The following is a 16,292-nucleotide window of genomic DNA, read 5'->3' as shown; positions in this document are numbered from 1 at the left end:
CCTCATCCTCAGGTCCCCAACACTGATTTACAAAGCTTCCACAGTGTAGTCATTAATGCAATAAGGAGAAATGTTAGTAACACTCACTGGTTTGTAGAGATGGGCTAGTTTTGGGGGTGAGTTTGGATCCGTAGTGGATCGGCCGGTTCCTTTGGTCCGTGGATTTCAGGGGATCAATCTCAAAAAGGGCGATTCGCGCTTTGCAGATTTTTTGTTATTATAACCAATATACTCCGTGGATTCCGCAACCTGTGGGCAGATTTTCTTAAGAATCAGCCAACGGGTTGTATCCAATGGCGGATTTTGATAAATCCGCGCCGATTAAGAATGACCAAATCCGTTCGCGGATTTTACACCCCAAAACGGATTTTGCAGGGGAAATGTGAGAAAACCCAGGAAACGGATTTGGGCGGATTCTCCCATCTCTACTGGTTTGCAGTCTCCCACCCTGGCCAGTGCTGCGAGGAATAAAACAGCGAATTTAGGACACAGTGTCCTAAATGGCCGCTTTGGCTACAAAGGAATCTACAGGGATTTTGTTTGGATATTAACTATAATTGCAATATTACTAGAGCTGTTATCAGCAGAATACACTGTAGTGCTAGCTTACTGGTCTTTAGTGTAATTAGATTGGTGGTATTGCTGTGGAATCCCTCTCGGGGTTGATTTTGTAGACAGATTAGCACAGAAAGCTTTATAATATGTCACTTGATAAGCGGGCGCGAGGTGTGGGGGAGGGGGAGAGGGACGGAATCCAAGTTCCTGAGCAAACGTCTTAACTGCTTTACCTGATACAGCCTTTGTCAGAATTAAACTGACATTAAATGGGTTAGTAAGAGAAGTAGGGAACAAACTCAGACGACGCAGACAAGACATTTGATTTACAGCAGTGTCCTTAATAAACTTATTATGTAAAATGAAAAGCTGGATTGCAGGAAGAGTTGAGTGATTGCAAATAACAGTTAAAAAAACAAAAAGAAAATTATCAGGGCACAGCACAAAAAAAAAGGGAAAAATAACATTGCAACCATGGTTTAGATTTTTTTTTCTTTAGATATACTCATCAAAAACCATACATAATACAGGGTTGCTGGATCCCCTCGGTCCAACAAATAACAGTAGCATAAGTCTGATGGTAAATTGTTATTAAAGGTCCAGTCTCTTCTAGAGCAAAGACAAACCAATTAGCAGTGACCCGTTGGATGGGCTAAATCTGGGTATTTGATGCCCTTTTTTTAAATTAAAATCAGACACGTAACTGTATTTTCTAAAATATGTTTTAAAGTTAATTAGTAAACATGGCAAGCAAACAGTCTTTTAATACCTCCTGTTCTGTGGTATTAATGTGTTCCCCTCTCTTGACCCCTTCCCTTATCTTTTTTGGCTCCCCGACAAGAACTAAGGGTAGGCTAAGGGTTAACAAACTCCCCCATTCAGAAAACTTGACAACAATGAATACAGTACTCGCTTACTTTCCAAAAGAGAAAAGCAGCTACTCTTTGCTGTGAGCATGGTTACATATATTTAAGGATTCCAATTAGTTTGTTAAGTTCTCTGCTATCTGCTGTCTTTATGTCACCTATGAGGGAGTGTATGGTCCATTTAAAGAGAATTAGATTGAGGTCGCATGAAAATGACTTTGCCATTTTTGATCGGCTTTTCCTTTCCAGCCTGTAGCCATTTCTATTTTATACAAACACAGGGAAGTGAGGCAATAAAATGCCTGCTGTGCTGCTGTGCTGCTGTGCTGCTGGGTCTCCAGAGGAAAAGGAAGGTGAAGCACCGGGAGATCACTCTCTCAATGCTTTTCTCAACTATATCTACAGCAGGGTATTTAAAATGTACATGGAACCCATTCAATGCCAGAAGGGCCTAAAACACATTGATTTGCAATGTGGGATACCCTAGCAGCAAAGAGGTTAAGAAAATGCATTGCTTACCTATGTTTTCTAGAAGTTCAATAGCTTTTCTTTATCACATGTTCTAAGAGGGTAAATTTAGAGCTGGCTAACGTGTGGAGTCAGATGGTTAAATAAGAGAAGCGCAAAGTAAAATAACAACAATAATAATAATAAGGCTCCTCTGTGCTGCTCAAAATAACAGTCTCTAGAAACTGTGTACAAGAATTGGTGATAAAAAAACTAGCGCAAAAGAGTGCAACCAACACAACAAATAACCAGTAATACCCAATAAAACTGATGATTGTGAGCACATTGGGTATTACTGGTTATTTGTTGTGTTGGTTGCACTCTATTGCGCTACATTTTTTATCACCATAACATGTGAAGTCATAGGACAAAATCATTGCATGGGTGCAAATAGTAGTTTGGCACCTCATACATTTAGGAAATCAATTTAGAGATGTTAAGAAATAGAAGCAAAATGCACTTTGTATGAGGGTCTCTAAAAGTACGACTCAAGTATGTGTGTCTATGACCAAGTTATTTAAATTTGTTAGTTAAAAAGCACTTTTCTTGTATTGGTGTCCAATTTAGAATATATTTAATGACTGTTCTTAATTTAGGAAGGCACCTTAATTGTGCACCTATGTAGATCAGGTACAAATCCTTCCACACTACAAGAACACATGAATGTAACCATGGATAATAATGAACCATGACTGCTTTGGGTGCCGAATTGTTGCACAGGTGCTACCTGACTGCGGATGCTTTGAAGGAGAAAAGACCAAATGGAAAGATAAGGAAAATAATGTATAGGGCATGTGAGTTTGTTTGGGATGCCTGACGATGAGATACTCCATAGGTACCTTCTCACACCTCATATTATCCTGGACATGTTAGATCTTATTCAGGCTGATCTAGAACTAAAAATCAATATTAAAACATATCATATGTTTCTGATAGATGTTAAACATGCACATGGACTATTGCACAAATCTAAGATCTTATCCTTTAATTTTAGACCGTATGGTAATAACTGTATAGCGCCAAACTCTAAATCAAGTCATACACACAGAAATATCGTAGGCGCAGCATTAATATTTTTATGACACTGCTGTTTCTGCATTATTAACTCTAAATCCGACCCTTAATTTTGGCTTGTTTGTCAAATTTCAGTATACGAGATCTTAGTCTTCACAATTGAGTCAAACCATTTAAGAAATGTCACCTAATCAGCAAATCACCAGAACATCTTATTAATCTGAATCTTCTAATTCTGATTAAGGATCGCACTGACTAACTTACTGTACCTGGTTCATTGAAGACAGCAGCGACATGAATGATAATCAATGCAACAATTAAATCCATTTGTCTCGTCATAGTCACAGGTATCCAAGCACTAACCAAGATGAAAAACCCTATATGAAAAATTCTGCACCGCTCAAACCTGCACTTTATATATAAGTAAAAGATGTTACTGATTAACCAGTAAAGAGGAGCGTACAACAAAAAAAGAAGTGTGTCAAAGGCCATGGTGACTCTGGGCAACTCATCATCTTCTTTTTGATCTTTGTCCCTTCCCAGGATATTCAGTTTTATGTGTTTAGAAACAAACAAAAACATAAAAGAACAGTCCAACGTTACACATGCTGACAAAGGTGACACATCACAAAGCAAGCAAAGAATTTCAAAGGATCCCATGTAATATAATATGATATCAGGTTGATTACATGTGATTTGAGCCAATTTTTTATTTAAATAAAAAATATAAAGCTAGGAATGCATTTTCTTGATATTCATTTGTTTCTATCTGTGTGATACAAATGCCCCCAGTTGAATGTATCAGCATGGACTTGTTCTTTCTTTTACAGCTATGAGTATACAGGATTTCCTGCCACCAAGTCCTCTTGCTATTTGCTGCAATGTATTGCTGACACTTCAGTGAGTGCTGGATTGCAACTGCAGTGAGTCCTCGCTTATCCGACAGAATGCGTCCTGCAAACCGCTGTCGGATAACGGACCGTCGGATTGCGGGTCCATGTTAAGCGGCAGCGGTGACCATCGGATAAGTGGGTGCGACGTCGGATAATGAGTCCGGTGGATTGCATTATGCGGCATTGGATAAGACATCTGTCGGAAAACGAGACGTCGGATAGTGAGGACCCACTGTATAGTATATTTCTAGAAACTCACCTAAGATGCACTGCACAACCCTAGAAATGTTTTCAGTAAAAATTAAAGGAGCAATCCCATTTTCTTTCCTTTTCATTTTTTTAATACAGGTTTGAAGCAGGAGGTCTCCGGAGTTGAACCCCGTTCATTTCAGCTCCTGGGACCCCATGCTTTCAGAGATACTTATCCCCGTAGGGGGTGCCAGTATCTCAGCAGTTTTCTGCAGTTTAAAGCTCCGTTGTCACATGAGCCAATAGCAAGCTGCACCATGTGATGTCATAACATCCTATTGGCCTGCGGGGCCAGGGACCTTTGAAAAGCAGTCATAATGTGAACCCTGAAGTGGCTACCGGCACCCACTACTGAGGTAATTTCCTCCAGAAGCAGGGGGACCCCCGAGATTAAATTATTGGGGTTCGGGTCCTGGTGACCCCCCCGCTTTCATCCTGTGTAAAGAAAATTAAAAAAATAAAAACAGCTTGGATTGCCTCTTTAATAAGATCTTCCACATAGAATTACCTGCATGAAAAGAAGATATTTTGGTAAAATTAATTCTGAGACATTTCCATAGTGCTTCTGTGGACAGAGGCATTAAATGGATCTAAAAGGGGTAGTGTAGGGTTTCCCAGGCCGTGGACTGCTTCTATAGCAGGGAAGCAGATTCCGATGGTCTGAGCAGTAACAGACATTGGGAAGACGATATGAATGGTGAGATAACTACATTCTAGGTGCACAGTAAAGAGAAGATCAGGCAGCAAAGTAGTCAGACATTCTCTAGGTCAGGGCTAGCAAGAAGGAGAGTGGGTGAGCAATGTACCAGGTGCACAGTCCTAGGAATGAGACAGGAGAGTAGAACAGAGCAATGGATAGAAGGTTACTATGGACAAGTTCAATTAACCGAGCTCAGTGTTGGAAATGGTAACAGGAAGCTGGTGGTTAAAGTAAGGGAGTAGATCGGCGTGTCCTCCCATTTGCGCCAACACACAAAGCTTACTCATATCGGTCCAGGCAGACTTATGATTGTAACGTTGCTAACTGCAGTCCAGAAGACGGACCCATAGGGCAGAAGTAAGGTGTATAGCAACCGACCCTTGACCTGGGATCTGGTGCCAAGACAAGCAAGAATAGTCATATCCGGTTCAGGGATCATGGGCTGGGTGCGGCAGCGTAGTCAAGGTCACGGTTCCAAAGGTTAGTGCAAGAGACACCAATGTAGTCAGGGGCACTGTTACAAAGGTCAAGGAAAGAGAAACAGGAATGGAAGAGGACTGGAAACAGGAACAGGACTGGAAACAGGTAAAGCAAGTGAAACAGATGGGGTCCAGGAGCACACAGGTTAGAAAACCTTGATCAGGTAAAGGCTGGGAGTAACTAGCTGCTATTTAACACCCTGGGGCCGGTGCAGCCGACTGCCAGCTCCAGGAGGAGGCTAGCATTATGATTTGGTGCACCCAGTGAGGTCAAGGGAACGTCCATGTTGGTGCACCCAGTGAATTCTTACAGTGATACTGTAAGAGATGTGTGCAGAGGTACATATAATGGAGACCGATTTGGGTGAAATTATATCTTGGCTTTAATGAGCCTGTTCCTTTATCCAGGCAAAACATACAAAAACAGCAAAATAACAAACCCCTATCCCCTTGTACAGGCTACTTACTTTCCCAGACCCTTTCTGCAGGACTGGAGGGATATTCCCATTACCAGTCTATCACCCCAAAGTCTCAGGAAGTACCTTAAGCAGGTGGCTCTCCATGTCAGTCTCTGGCAGGTTCCTGGGTCCTCTGTGTCCATGAAATAAATATTGTCTCTGGGTGTCTTGATCTCAGCACAGCCTTTGTGTGATATTTCGATGACGCTGCTTCCTGCTTCTCCAAGGCACCTTGACCTCTGACCCTACGCGTTTCGTGACTGACTTCACTTCCTCCGGGGATGTTCCCCTGAGGAAGTGACGTCAGTCACGAAACGTATAGGGTCAGAGGTCACGGTGCCTTGGAGAAGCACTGGTTGTGAGAATTGTCAATCAAGTGAAGCAGGAAGTAGCGTCATCAAAATATCGTGAGAGTGTGCTTGCAGGCAGGAGTGTGTGGAGTTCCCCTACTCGGCGTCCATCTTGGAGAGTGTTCCGAAGCTAGAGGGAAAGAAACTACACATTGGGGAGCCCGTGAGGACCCTCACTGCTGCCGGCATCTGCCCCACTTGGTTACACATGCTTGTTATTTCCAGTCCTGCTGTAAGTAGGGTTTTAGGTTTTAACCCCTTGATGACCCGCTGCAGCAGGCTCCGTTTGTTTTATTAAATAGTTATTTTACTTTCAGCTTGCTTGTTTCATGTATGTCTCTTGTTAAGTGTTTCATGTTGTTTGTCCTATTTTAATATTACGTATTACACTATTATTTATTTTTGTTTCTGTCCCTATGTCATGGACCCCCGGATTGGAGATCTTCCAGTGATTGGACCATTTGGATTTTCTTCTCTTCCATCTGTTTGGACTCTATGAGGGACCTTGGACTCTTTTTGGGCGCTGGTCTGTATATGTTCTTTGTGTTTTCTCTGGTGTTGTTCTGCTAGTATTCCTGGCTGCCCTGTACATATTGTGTTATTATTGTTAATATTTTATTTAATTGTTTATAGCGCCTAAGCACTTTCTTTTGTGTTATCTGTATTCTTTATAAGAGATGGCATTCCAGTCAAGGTCTGTGGTCCATTGCAAGAATTGTGGTGTATAGTTAATGGCTGGCTGGCATCCTTGCACATAAGGCTTCGTCCCCGGTCTTGGCGCTGCACGTGCGCCTGCCAGGCTGACGGCTCTATACCCAAGTCTGTGTAGAACTGCATGGGGAAAGACGGGGGTGGGCATGATGGGGGCATGGCAGGGGGATGGGCGCGGCAATGATGGTACCTGGCAGGTTCACCCTCATTGCCTAAACTGTCGGGGTGTGGCCAGCGCTCCATCGCCAGATCTGAACACAGTTTTTCTGTCTTCAGAAAAATCTGACCATGTAATGCGGCGGCCAACCCTGGTAGTGGGCCCGACCCCATTGAGGGGCGGCTCTTGTCCCTGCAGCGCATGCCTTAGTGGGCACTGCAACAGGCAGCGGGGACCTAGCCTAAGGCAGACTGCCGTTTGGGTACAATTGGGATTATCGAAAATCACTGATACCGCTTGTATAAAGTTTTTACAAGTGGTGCAGTAATGGTCTGGACTGCTCGGTGCCCAGGGTAGAGCTTCCCCTATCCATACGCTGGTAACAAGTCCCAACTCAGAGCTTTGCATTGCATGTGCCAGGTCTGTGATAAAAATCAAGCAACATTGGTTAAAAAAAATCTCTAAATACTTGGCGATCATTGCCAATTTATTCAGGCAGTGGAATCTTAGTTTCCTAGGTGGCTAACTGCATTGGAGGAGTTGGAGGGGCTGAAGCTTAATTGTCCAAGCGTGTTTGCAGCTGCACATGCATACTCTGGACTACCCCCACTAGTTCTGCCAATCGGTTACCACCAGTTTTTGGACCTTCAATGTGTAGGGTTTACCGGGCCATGCATGGCTCCTATAGCAGGGAAGCAGATTCCAGTGGCCTTAGCGCTAACAAAAATTGGGCAGATGATAGGAATGGTGAGATAATTACATTCCAGGTGGGCAGTATCGAAGAGATGAAGCAACAGAGTAGTTAGACGTTTCCTTAGTCTGGCAGCAAGAAAAGAGGGTCAGCAATGTACCACGTGCTCAGTTCTGGTGGGAGGCAGCAGAATAGTCAGACCTTTCTGAAAACATGGTTGGTGGAAAGTAGACAGCTCAGCAAGAGTAGTGCTGCCCTTTTCCCCTCTAATGTGAAGGTTTTTTTTAGTGCTGGCGGTACCTGTCGGCTCACAGGGATCTGAGCCTCCACTACTAGGAGCCTGGGGTAATGAATATACTGAGTTGCAGCACCTCCACCTGCATGGGATCCCAATTGGATAGGATAACCCAGAGCAAGAACTTTTAATAACAGTCCACAGATTATAAGAATAACAATAATAACATTTACTGTGAGCAAAAACCTTAAACCACATACAGGCAATAGCAATACTAATGGTTACAGCTATACATCGCCGCGCAGGGCGTTGTCCCACCACCGTGTATCCCCACACCGTGTCCACAGTACCAGAGGTGTCCTTTGGTCACTTCACCCAATAAGTGTCCCCAAAAGATGCCCACCCCTCTAGGCGTGATCAGCGCCTTATTATACCGGTGTTGGTGCACATTTGGTGAACGGTACCTGCCGGGTGTGTCCACACCCGGGCGCGTTAACAACGAGAAGCAGGGGACCCGCCGATCCAACGATATCCTCCGCTGGATGGGATGTTTCCCTTTTGAGTGACTTCTGCAATGATGGTCGCTCCCTCTCTGGCAGTCTGGTCACAGACTGCAGCAGCAATAGTTCAAATGAAACCACTGTGGCCCTAAGCTGGCTAATCACTAAATGGGCAGGATCCCTTACTGAAGTGGCCTTCCCTAAAGCAGCCACAATGTAGGGTGAGTTGGGGCCTAACTGGGGCCTAGGGGATATCTGGCCTAGTGCAGAGGGTCACAGACCATTGCACCTATACAACCTCCCCTAGCTGTGTTCCAGCTCCAACTGACAGCAAGCCCTCAGAGCACCAACTGTAACAACTGCCTCAGCAGGGAATCCTAACACTCCATTGGCCAGGCCTAGTCAACTGACTCCGCTGCAACCTCCCTTCTCCCAAGCTGCAGCGGAGGTAAAAGCCAAACCATGGAAACCAGGCCACAGTAGGTAGGCCATGGACAGAGGAACTGATAGCACGTTACTGTGGGCAAACAAAAACAGTAGAGCTCAGAGTTTCAACCGGCAACAGGAAGTAGGAAGTTGGTGGTTAAAATAAGGCAGTAGATAGACGTGTCCCTCCATACCTTTGTCCCAACACACAGAGCTTGCCAATATCATGCCAGATAGGGGTGTGATGCACTAAGCATAGGAGCTGTCCAGCAGCTGGAATAGCTTCTCCAGCTTTTGCCCAGAATCCAGGAATGATTGTTACTGGTAGATATTGTTAGGACACATGTTTTAAATTGGAAGGAAACTAATCTTCTTAACGTTATCGATTTAACCCCTTTGCTGCCTGTGATCTCTGCAGCACATGCATTTTAGGCCACATTGACAGCATTTGTGTTCATATATGTAGAGGGTAGTTTTTTTTTTGTAACTTAAATTTTATTGCAGTTTTTCCAGACAAGTGATACAGAATACAGTGTACATTACATTCGTTTTTAGTGTAAATCTCCGCTGTAGAAAGTACCGTATGTCAGCTCGTGAGACATATCCCGGTTTTTCGGGCCCTACTCGACCGGGTTGTTTTGGGTGGGCTAGCAATAAAGATAATAACGTAATTTACATAATACAATTAAATCAAATTGACACACACAAAAGAAAAAAAAAGGGGGATGGGGAGGGTAGGAAGGGATGGGGAGGGTAGGAGGGGATGGGGAGGGTAGGGAGGGAATGATGGGCGATGCAGCTGAGATAGGAGCATCCACTCGTGCTAGGTCTCTCAACTGTTCCTAGTCAGGCTCTTCAAGGGTTGTGTCCTCTCCAGTTTATCACCTCTGTAGGCTTTCTGTCTATTTGTCTGTGTAGTCGTCGTGAGTCGGGTTTCCACTCCTAAAGGAGAACGCACCTGCATCTATCACAGCCAGATTGTGTTCCTCTCAACCCCGGGGATATCCGTCTGCGCCAGCCAAGGCATCCATACTTTGAGATAATTGGTGCCAGTGTCGTTGTCTAGACTCGTCAACTTTTCCATCTGGCAGATAAACCACAATCGATTTCGAATCTTTGGGATACTTGGAATTTCGGGGCGTTTCCATAGTGCTGCGATCTCGCTCCGTGTGGCTATTGCAAAATGTGCTATTAGTTTATTGTTTGCTTTGGACAGACCCGTTAGTGGTCTATTCAAGAGGAATAGCCATGGGTCTGGGGGAATAGTGAGGTCGAAGACCCTCTGTATCCAATTTCTAATTTCTTCCCACAGTGGGGAGATCCTCAGGCAAGACCACAGCATATGTAACAGATCGGCCGATCCTCCGCACTGCCGGGGGCATAGCGGGGAGTAGAGGGTAGTTTTGAGTGCTTTTCCATAAGAAATGTGCATCTTTAAATGTAACCTCCTGATGTTCTGCTATATGTGCCCATATGTTGCCTGTCATACATGAAAGCCGGTTACATCTGCAGCGTGTATACTGAATATGAACATGAGCAGAAAGGGTGTAGCAAGTTAATGTACAGTATCTGCAGCTGCAAAGGAAAGCACTGTGACAGATGGCAGAGTTGCTTAGCAACCAAAAATGCTGGGTAACACAGTAAAAGTCCAGGTTTGAGGTATAGGGTTAACCCCTTTAGTGCCATAGTCTTAGCCTGTGACTGCTGTGATAGGTGCTATATTGGCATTATGTCCCCTCATTATCTAGCAGCCGTCTCATTCAGCAGCATGCTTACTCACTGACTCCCCATCTACGTTCAGTAGCCCCAAGAGACCTACTGTATCACTTAACACAGAAACTGGAAACAAAGAGTGACTAATTATTTAACAATCATTCAGAACTCAGATTACCTTTACATAATGTCATCCTGAGCTGTAGAGAATTAAAAAGGAGGAAATAATAAGTACTGTATGATACTTCATGTATAGCAGTGGTTAACAAACTTTTCAGTACAAGGGATACATTGTATATTCTGCACATTTTTGCGGGCCAAAGAAAACAAATCTTTTTATCATTTTTATATATTTATTTAATGAATGAATAAGTTTTATTTGGATCTTTTTGGGGTAATCATCATGTGATGACTCAGAATAAAAGAGAAATGTGACAATTACAAACAAAGGATGCTATGCTTACACTGGGAAATGATATATAATGAGCAAAACTATATATATTTCAAGATGCTGCGGGCCGGATACGATCTTGTGGGGGGCCAGATGTGGCCCACGGGCCGTAGTTTGGAGACCCCTGATTTATAGGAATGTAGAGTTGTACAATCATGGGATATTTTTTTTTACAATATTCAACCCCAAAATACACACCTTTTATTAATTCAGAGCCTTTCCATAAATTGCTGATTAATGTCTACGAGGCAATGAAAGTCAAGTGGTCAACGACGGAGTCGAGTGAAGGGATCAAGAAAAGCTGCGCAAAAAAAACTGTAATTAAAGACAGTGTATTCGCTAGGGAAGGAAAATAAGTGGTACTGAAATCTTGTATTTTCAAATAGGGGTTGACAAAAACATGTCGTTTGTTAGTTACCCTTTGACGTCGTTCTTTCCATTGATTCTCTCTGCATATTATTCATGTTTGATTCTGAAATTGAATAGCGCTGAAGATTTTTTTTTAACAGTGTACACTGGCGACACACTTTATTCGAGCTCGGCTAGTCCCACGAATTCGGGTATACCCGGGTGTATTGAGGTTTGTGACTGTTTTCTGCCCGAGTGCATTGGGTTATTTTCCAGGCAGGGATTGAAGCATTTTATTCCCGCTGGCTGCAATACTGCACAGTATATATATATATATACTGCATTACAATTCATGAATTTATGCCATCTGGTAGACACGCAAAGCATTGCAGCCTATTAAATCCTTATCATTATCATTTAACAGATCAGCCGCCCGTCAGCCAGGCATGAACCATGGCTGGGAAGGCAAACGCAACGGGGCTTGTCAGAGGTGAGGAGCGGCGCATTCCAGGTATCTGCCAGGTACATACTGGGTATTTGCTCGAATAAAGTGTGTCGGTGCAGTAAGCTCTAGATGGCATTCTACTGTACATGTTGGACTGCATTCCATTTCAATAGATTTCAAAATACTATAGTGCTGTCATTCTAATAGAGTTTTTCTGCATTCGTGTAAAGGTTTGTTTTCTGTCTTCACTTGAAACGCATGTACAGTATCTATTGTAAACACATATTCAGCTCTGACAGATATTTTGTCCCCTCCTTTATAAGTTCATCTTTATTTATATTGGGAAACACATGTTTTACCTCATGGGTCTTGCTGGCAAGGGACATATTGCACATCTCATACACAGCTTCAATCGTTAGTGGTCCGTGTACCATGATAATGATGGCGTTAACATGATGCTAACACTGCCATTTTCATCCTGTGTCTTAACTCTTAGCATCAATGTGTTATTGTATTTTTCACGTGCCAGCTTGAGATCCGGAGAATGTCAATACATGAGTTTGGAAGGAGTTAAGAGATATTCCAATTGTATCAAACTCTACAGTATGTCTCTATTCTGCATTTCTCTTTTCTCCATGCACAATTTCCCCACCGTTTTAGGGGTGACATAAACCTCACTGCCTCAAATTAATCCGGAGTAAATCCCAACTATCTAATGTAATTTATAATTGGTGCCTAAGGAGTTTTTTTTAATGCCAATCTGGAAGTGAATATTAGTATACATGGTGTGATTTATATACTCAAAGACAGTACTAATACTCCAAATTGTATTTGTCAAGTGTACTAGGGATATCTACTGACTTCTGGTTTCATGGCCTACACATTGGGCTCTTTATCTCTGAATCATGGTAAACACCAGTTGTGAGAGAAACAATATTCATATGGTCCACAGAAGTGCTATCTAATTGGCCATGTATGTTAAAGGGCCTGAGTAGGTGCCAAAACCGATGTAAACTATATTTAGGAGGAGAGATGGATTGTAATAGGAGGGCATTTGCAGTGTTTCGGATCACAAGTACATGGTATTACTCTTCTGAATGTCAGTATGATATCCCTGCATTAAGTCTACAATCGTTCTATACAATCTGCATGCTCTGTAGAAAACATTTAAATATATATACTGTATACTGTATATATCTCTCAGTTTTTAACTATCCACCTGAAAAAGATATATCTTCCGATGCATGTGATAATTAAACATCCTCATAATGTGTAACTTTCTCATCACACTTGAATATTGAGGATACATTTGAATACATAATTTTTGTTTTTGAATGGTCAGTTGATAATTTCAGTATTTAATAATGATTATCATCTGTCCATCCTATTAATATCCAGTAAATTTAACATTCCTGCAAAATGGTGGATTTATGCATGATGTATTAAAAAGATAATCTGGCGTATTCTGTAAGTACCGCAAAGAAAGCCCTGTTGATAGCACTGGATCAGCTGCTTAGTGAATAAGCCCCCCAGTCTCTTTAATGGAGGAGGTGCTACATTATTTATGTATAAATCAACCATTTTGTAGGAATGTAAAATGAAGTGGATATTAATAGGATGGGCAGGTGGTAATCGTTGTTTATACTGCAAGCCTGTTAGGGTTACTACCTAGATATCCCAGCAAAAAAAAAAAAAACACAGACACACACACACACACACACACACACACACACACACACACACACACACACACACACACACACACACACACACACACACACACACACACACACACACACACACACACACACACACACACACACGGTACAAAATAAGGAATGGTTCCACTCAGAAACTAATAAATGCATCATGAACAAAATTGTGTGTGTATGTAATTGTTTTCTGAAGCATATATGAGATATATGAATGAAGGTAATAAAAGCATATGATGATTCACTGTGCATATGTCTGTATTGTGGGGAAGGTTGGATGCAACTATTACATAACCTCTGTGAACCCTAAAGTCTATCCCTTTAAGGAAAACTCCACCTTTTTTTGCTATATTACACTGAAAAACTCCCTCCTTTTGAGGGGTATGTTCAAGAGCTGCCCTCTTTCTCTTTCCATCTCTCAAGCTACTTGAGATAAAAGCATAGTCTCTCCCTCCCTCACTACAGCACACACATTCACATTGTTCCAGTGTGTGTGAGGAGGAGTGCCCTACAGTTACTGCAAGTGTTTGCACTGAGACTATCACAGCCACAGCTTTCTCCATCTCTCTAATTTGACATTCCTGCTTCCCACTGTAGACTTGCAGATACCTACGAAATAGCCATCATACCTTAAAAATAACAAACCCACAGTAGCTGCCATTAGCTTTGCCAGGTGTTCGCCTTTGTTTGCTTACTATCTATTCCTGTATCTTGTGAATCTGGAGAATCTCACAGACAGTAGCTGCAGCAAAGATCTGGACAAGATGGCTCAGGTGTGCACTGGCACCGATGTAGACCAGCCTTTTGTGAAGCCTCTCTTCTGTAGGAAGGGAGCTCTGAGGCAGAAACTGGTCCACGAAGTCAAGAGCCACAAGTTCACCGCCAGGTTCTTCAAGCAGCCCACGTTCTGCAGTCACTGCACCGACTTTATCTGGTAAGTTTCTTTCTTTGTTTTGTTGTTGCTGTTTTTTTTTTTTTTTAAACTTTTATCCTGATGAGCCCTATGATTTCTCAGCCTGTTTTTCTTCATCGTAAAAGTCAAGAATGCAATAGATAGGAGTTTTGTAGTTCGCATTGCATCGTGTGCATCACATTTTGTTCTATCTATCTATAAAGCCTACACATAGTCCTAGTGAAGAAACTCATATTACATCTACAGGACACCAGTAGGTGTAGAAGGATCTTCACCGGCTGCTTTGTTTTACATGCCGATCTAAACACAACAAGCTAACAAAATGAAAAAGACAAACTTATGTTGTCTCGTCCATGAGCAAAATGTGTTAGTGCTGTGTGAATGAGCCCATATACCAACATATTTTTGCACCTGTTCCACAAACTGTGATTTCCTTTTTTTTAAATTGTGTGCAAGCTGCGGTGTGCCATTGTTCATCAGGATTGTACACTCTATCCATATAAAGTACTAATGTTGTTTTATTGTAGTTGACCAGTACGTATTTGTTCTTAAAACCACAATTCTAAAACAGAGCACCAATATAATGAATGGTCAGTTCACCAGTCAGCAGCAGGGGTTGAGCAGAAGGGAGATCAGGTAGCTAAAAACCCTGTAGCTAACAATAGGACACTACTGGGAAGAATCTGATTTTGTTTTAATGCTTACAATGAAGGATATGGTCAATTTGCAGGTCCAGATCAATGATCACTGAAAAAATGCATTGTTTATAGATAACGAACTGCCATAATTCTGATCATAAATTAGAATTTGTGGATGCCACGGGGTTTGGACAGTTAATCTTTAGTTTACCTTTTGAAAAATGTGCTGGAATTTAAAATAATAATAATAATAAACTTTATTCCATATAACATTCTTCTCCCAATGGGACTCAGTTTCACAATTAAAATATAGTGTGGTGTGGTATATAGTGTCTGATGGACAGAGTGCCTGCCACACAATCTATGTTTGGTGCCTGGGGTACACGGAGAGAATGAGATGCTGAAGGTCAGCAGGAGCTGACACTGGGATATGAACCAGGCTCCTCTGCTTTAAAGACATTTGTAGTGTTTTCAGAGACAGTACCTTTACTTACTGAGCAATTCCATCAGCCCTTTTCATTCTGCTTTTCTTTCATTTCATTCCGAGCTGGACCCAGTGTTTCAGAGTTTTGTATGTTTCCTCATCTCAAATAGCCAACAACTAAGCCTTTCTAGTAGCATAGACCAGGTGTGTGCCACTCCAGTCCTGAAGAAACACCAACAGGTCTGGTTTTCAGGATATCCCTGCTTCATAACAGGTGATGTAGCCTTTGAATGAGCCACCTGTGCTGAAGCAGGGATATCCTGAAAATCTGACCTGTTGCTGGCCCTTCAGGACTGGAGTTGCCCACCCCTGGCATAAAGCATAATTCTGAAATAATAAGGCTGGGTTCTAAAAACTAGATGTCTTTCATGATTGCTTTTCATGGTTAGAACTCCCCTCTAGAGCATCAGCTGTGTGCATGCCAGATGAGTTTGTATAACAGTGTTCTTTTGTGGTTTTTTTTTGTCTACAATTCAACACTTCAAACATGTAATGGAAAAGCAGTACTAGTGCAGACCTGCAGGTCCTATCCCTATATGTTGGACAGTAAAAGATGGTTAAAGCTTAATATTGATATTAGAGATGACAGAATGGGAGGCCTGGTAGTGGACCTCAAAAGATAGCCACGAAATGCAATTTTTGATATTTTCCATTAGAATAAAGCTGCCAGCTGTAAATTAAAGCAATCGTTGGTATGGCTATTAATAATAATAAAAAAAAAATATTCAAACTATACGTTAAACTTGTGCACTGATATGTTTTATAAAGAGAACATCATAAATTGCTAGAAAAAAAAT

The 16,292-nt window shown here is 42.2% G+C and overlaps 2 protein-coding genes across 2 annotated transcripts in view; one reads left to right on the top strand and one right to left on the bottom strand.

Moving 5' to 3' along the window:
• LOC142497499 (beta-2-glycoprotein 1-like) overlaps positions 1 to 3,360 on the bottom strand; it is a 39,116-nt gene extending 35,756 nt beyond the window's left edge. The window contains exon 1 of the mRNA XM_075605356.1: positions 3,212 to 3,360. Within this exon, the coding sequence (XP_075461471.1) occupies positions 3,212 to 3,281 (70 nt within the window). The 5' untranslated portion in view covers positions 3,282 to 3,360. The remainder of the gene's footprint in view (positions 1 to 3,211) is intronic.
• Positions 3,361 to 13,860: 10,500 nt separating this feature from the next.
• PRKCG (protein kinase C gamma) overlaps positions 13,861 to 16,292 on the top strand; it is a 218,579-nt gene continuing 216,147 nt past the window's right edge. The window contains exon 1 of the mRNA XM_075605355.1: positions 13,861 to 14,394. Coding sequence (XP_075461470.1) covers positions 14,225 to 14,394 — 170 coding nt within the window. The 5' untranslated portion in view covers positions 13,861 to 14,224. The remainder of the gene's footprint in view (positions 14,395 to 16,292) is intronic.

This window comes from Ascaphus truei, chromosome 6 (assembly GCF_040206685.1).
Source record: "Ascaphus truei isolate aAscTru1 chromosome 6, aAscTru1.hap1, whole genome shotgun sequence".
Lineage (NCBI taxonomy): Eukaryota > Metazoa > Chordata > Amphibia > Anura > Ascaphidae > Ascaphus > Ascaphus truei.
This window is presented reverse-complemented; position numbering and strand designations above follow the sequence as displayed.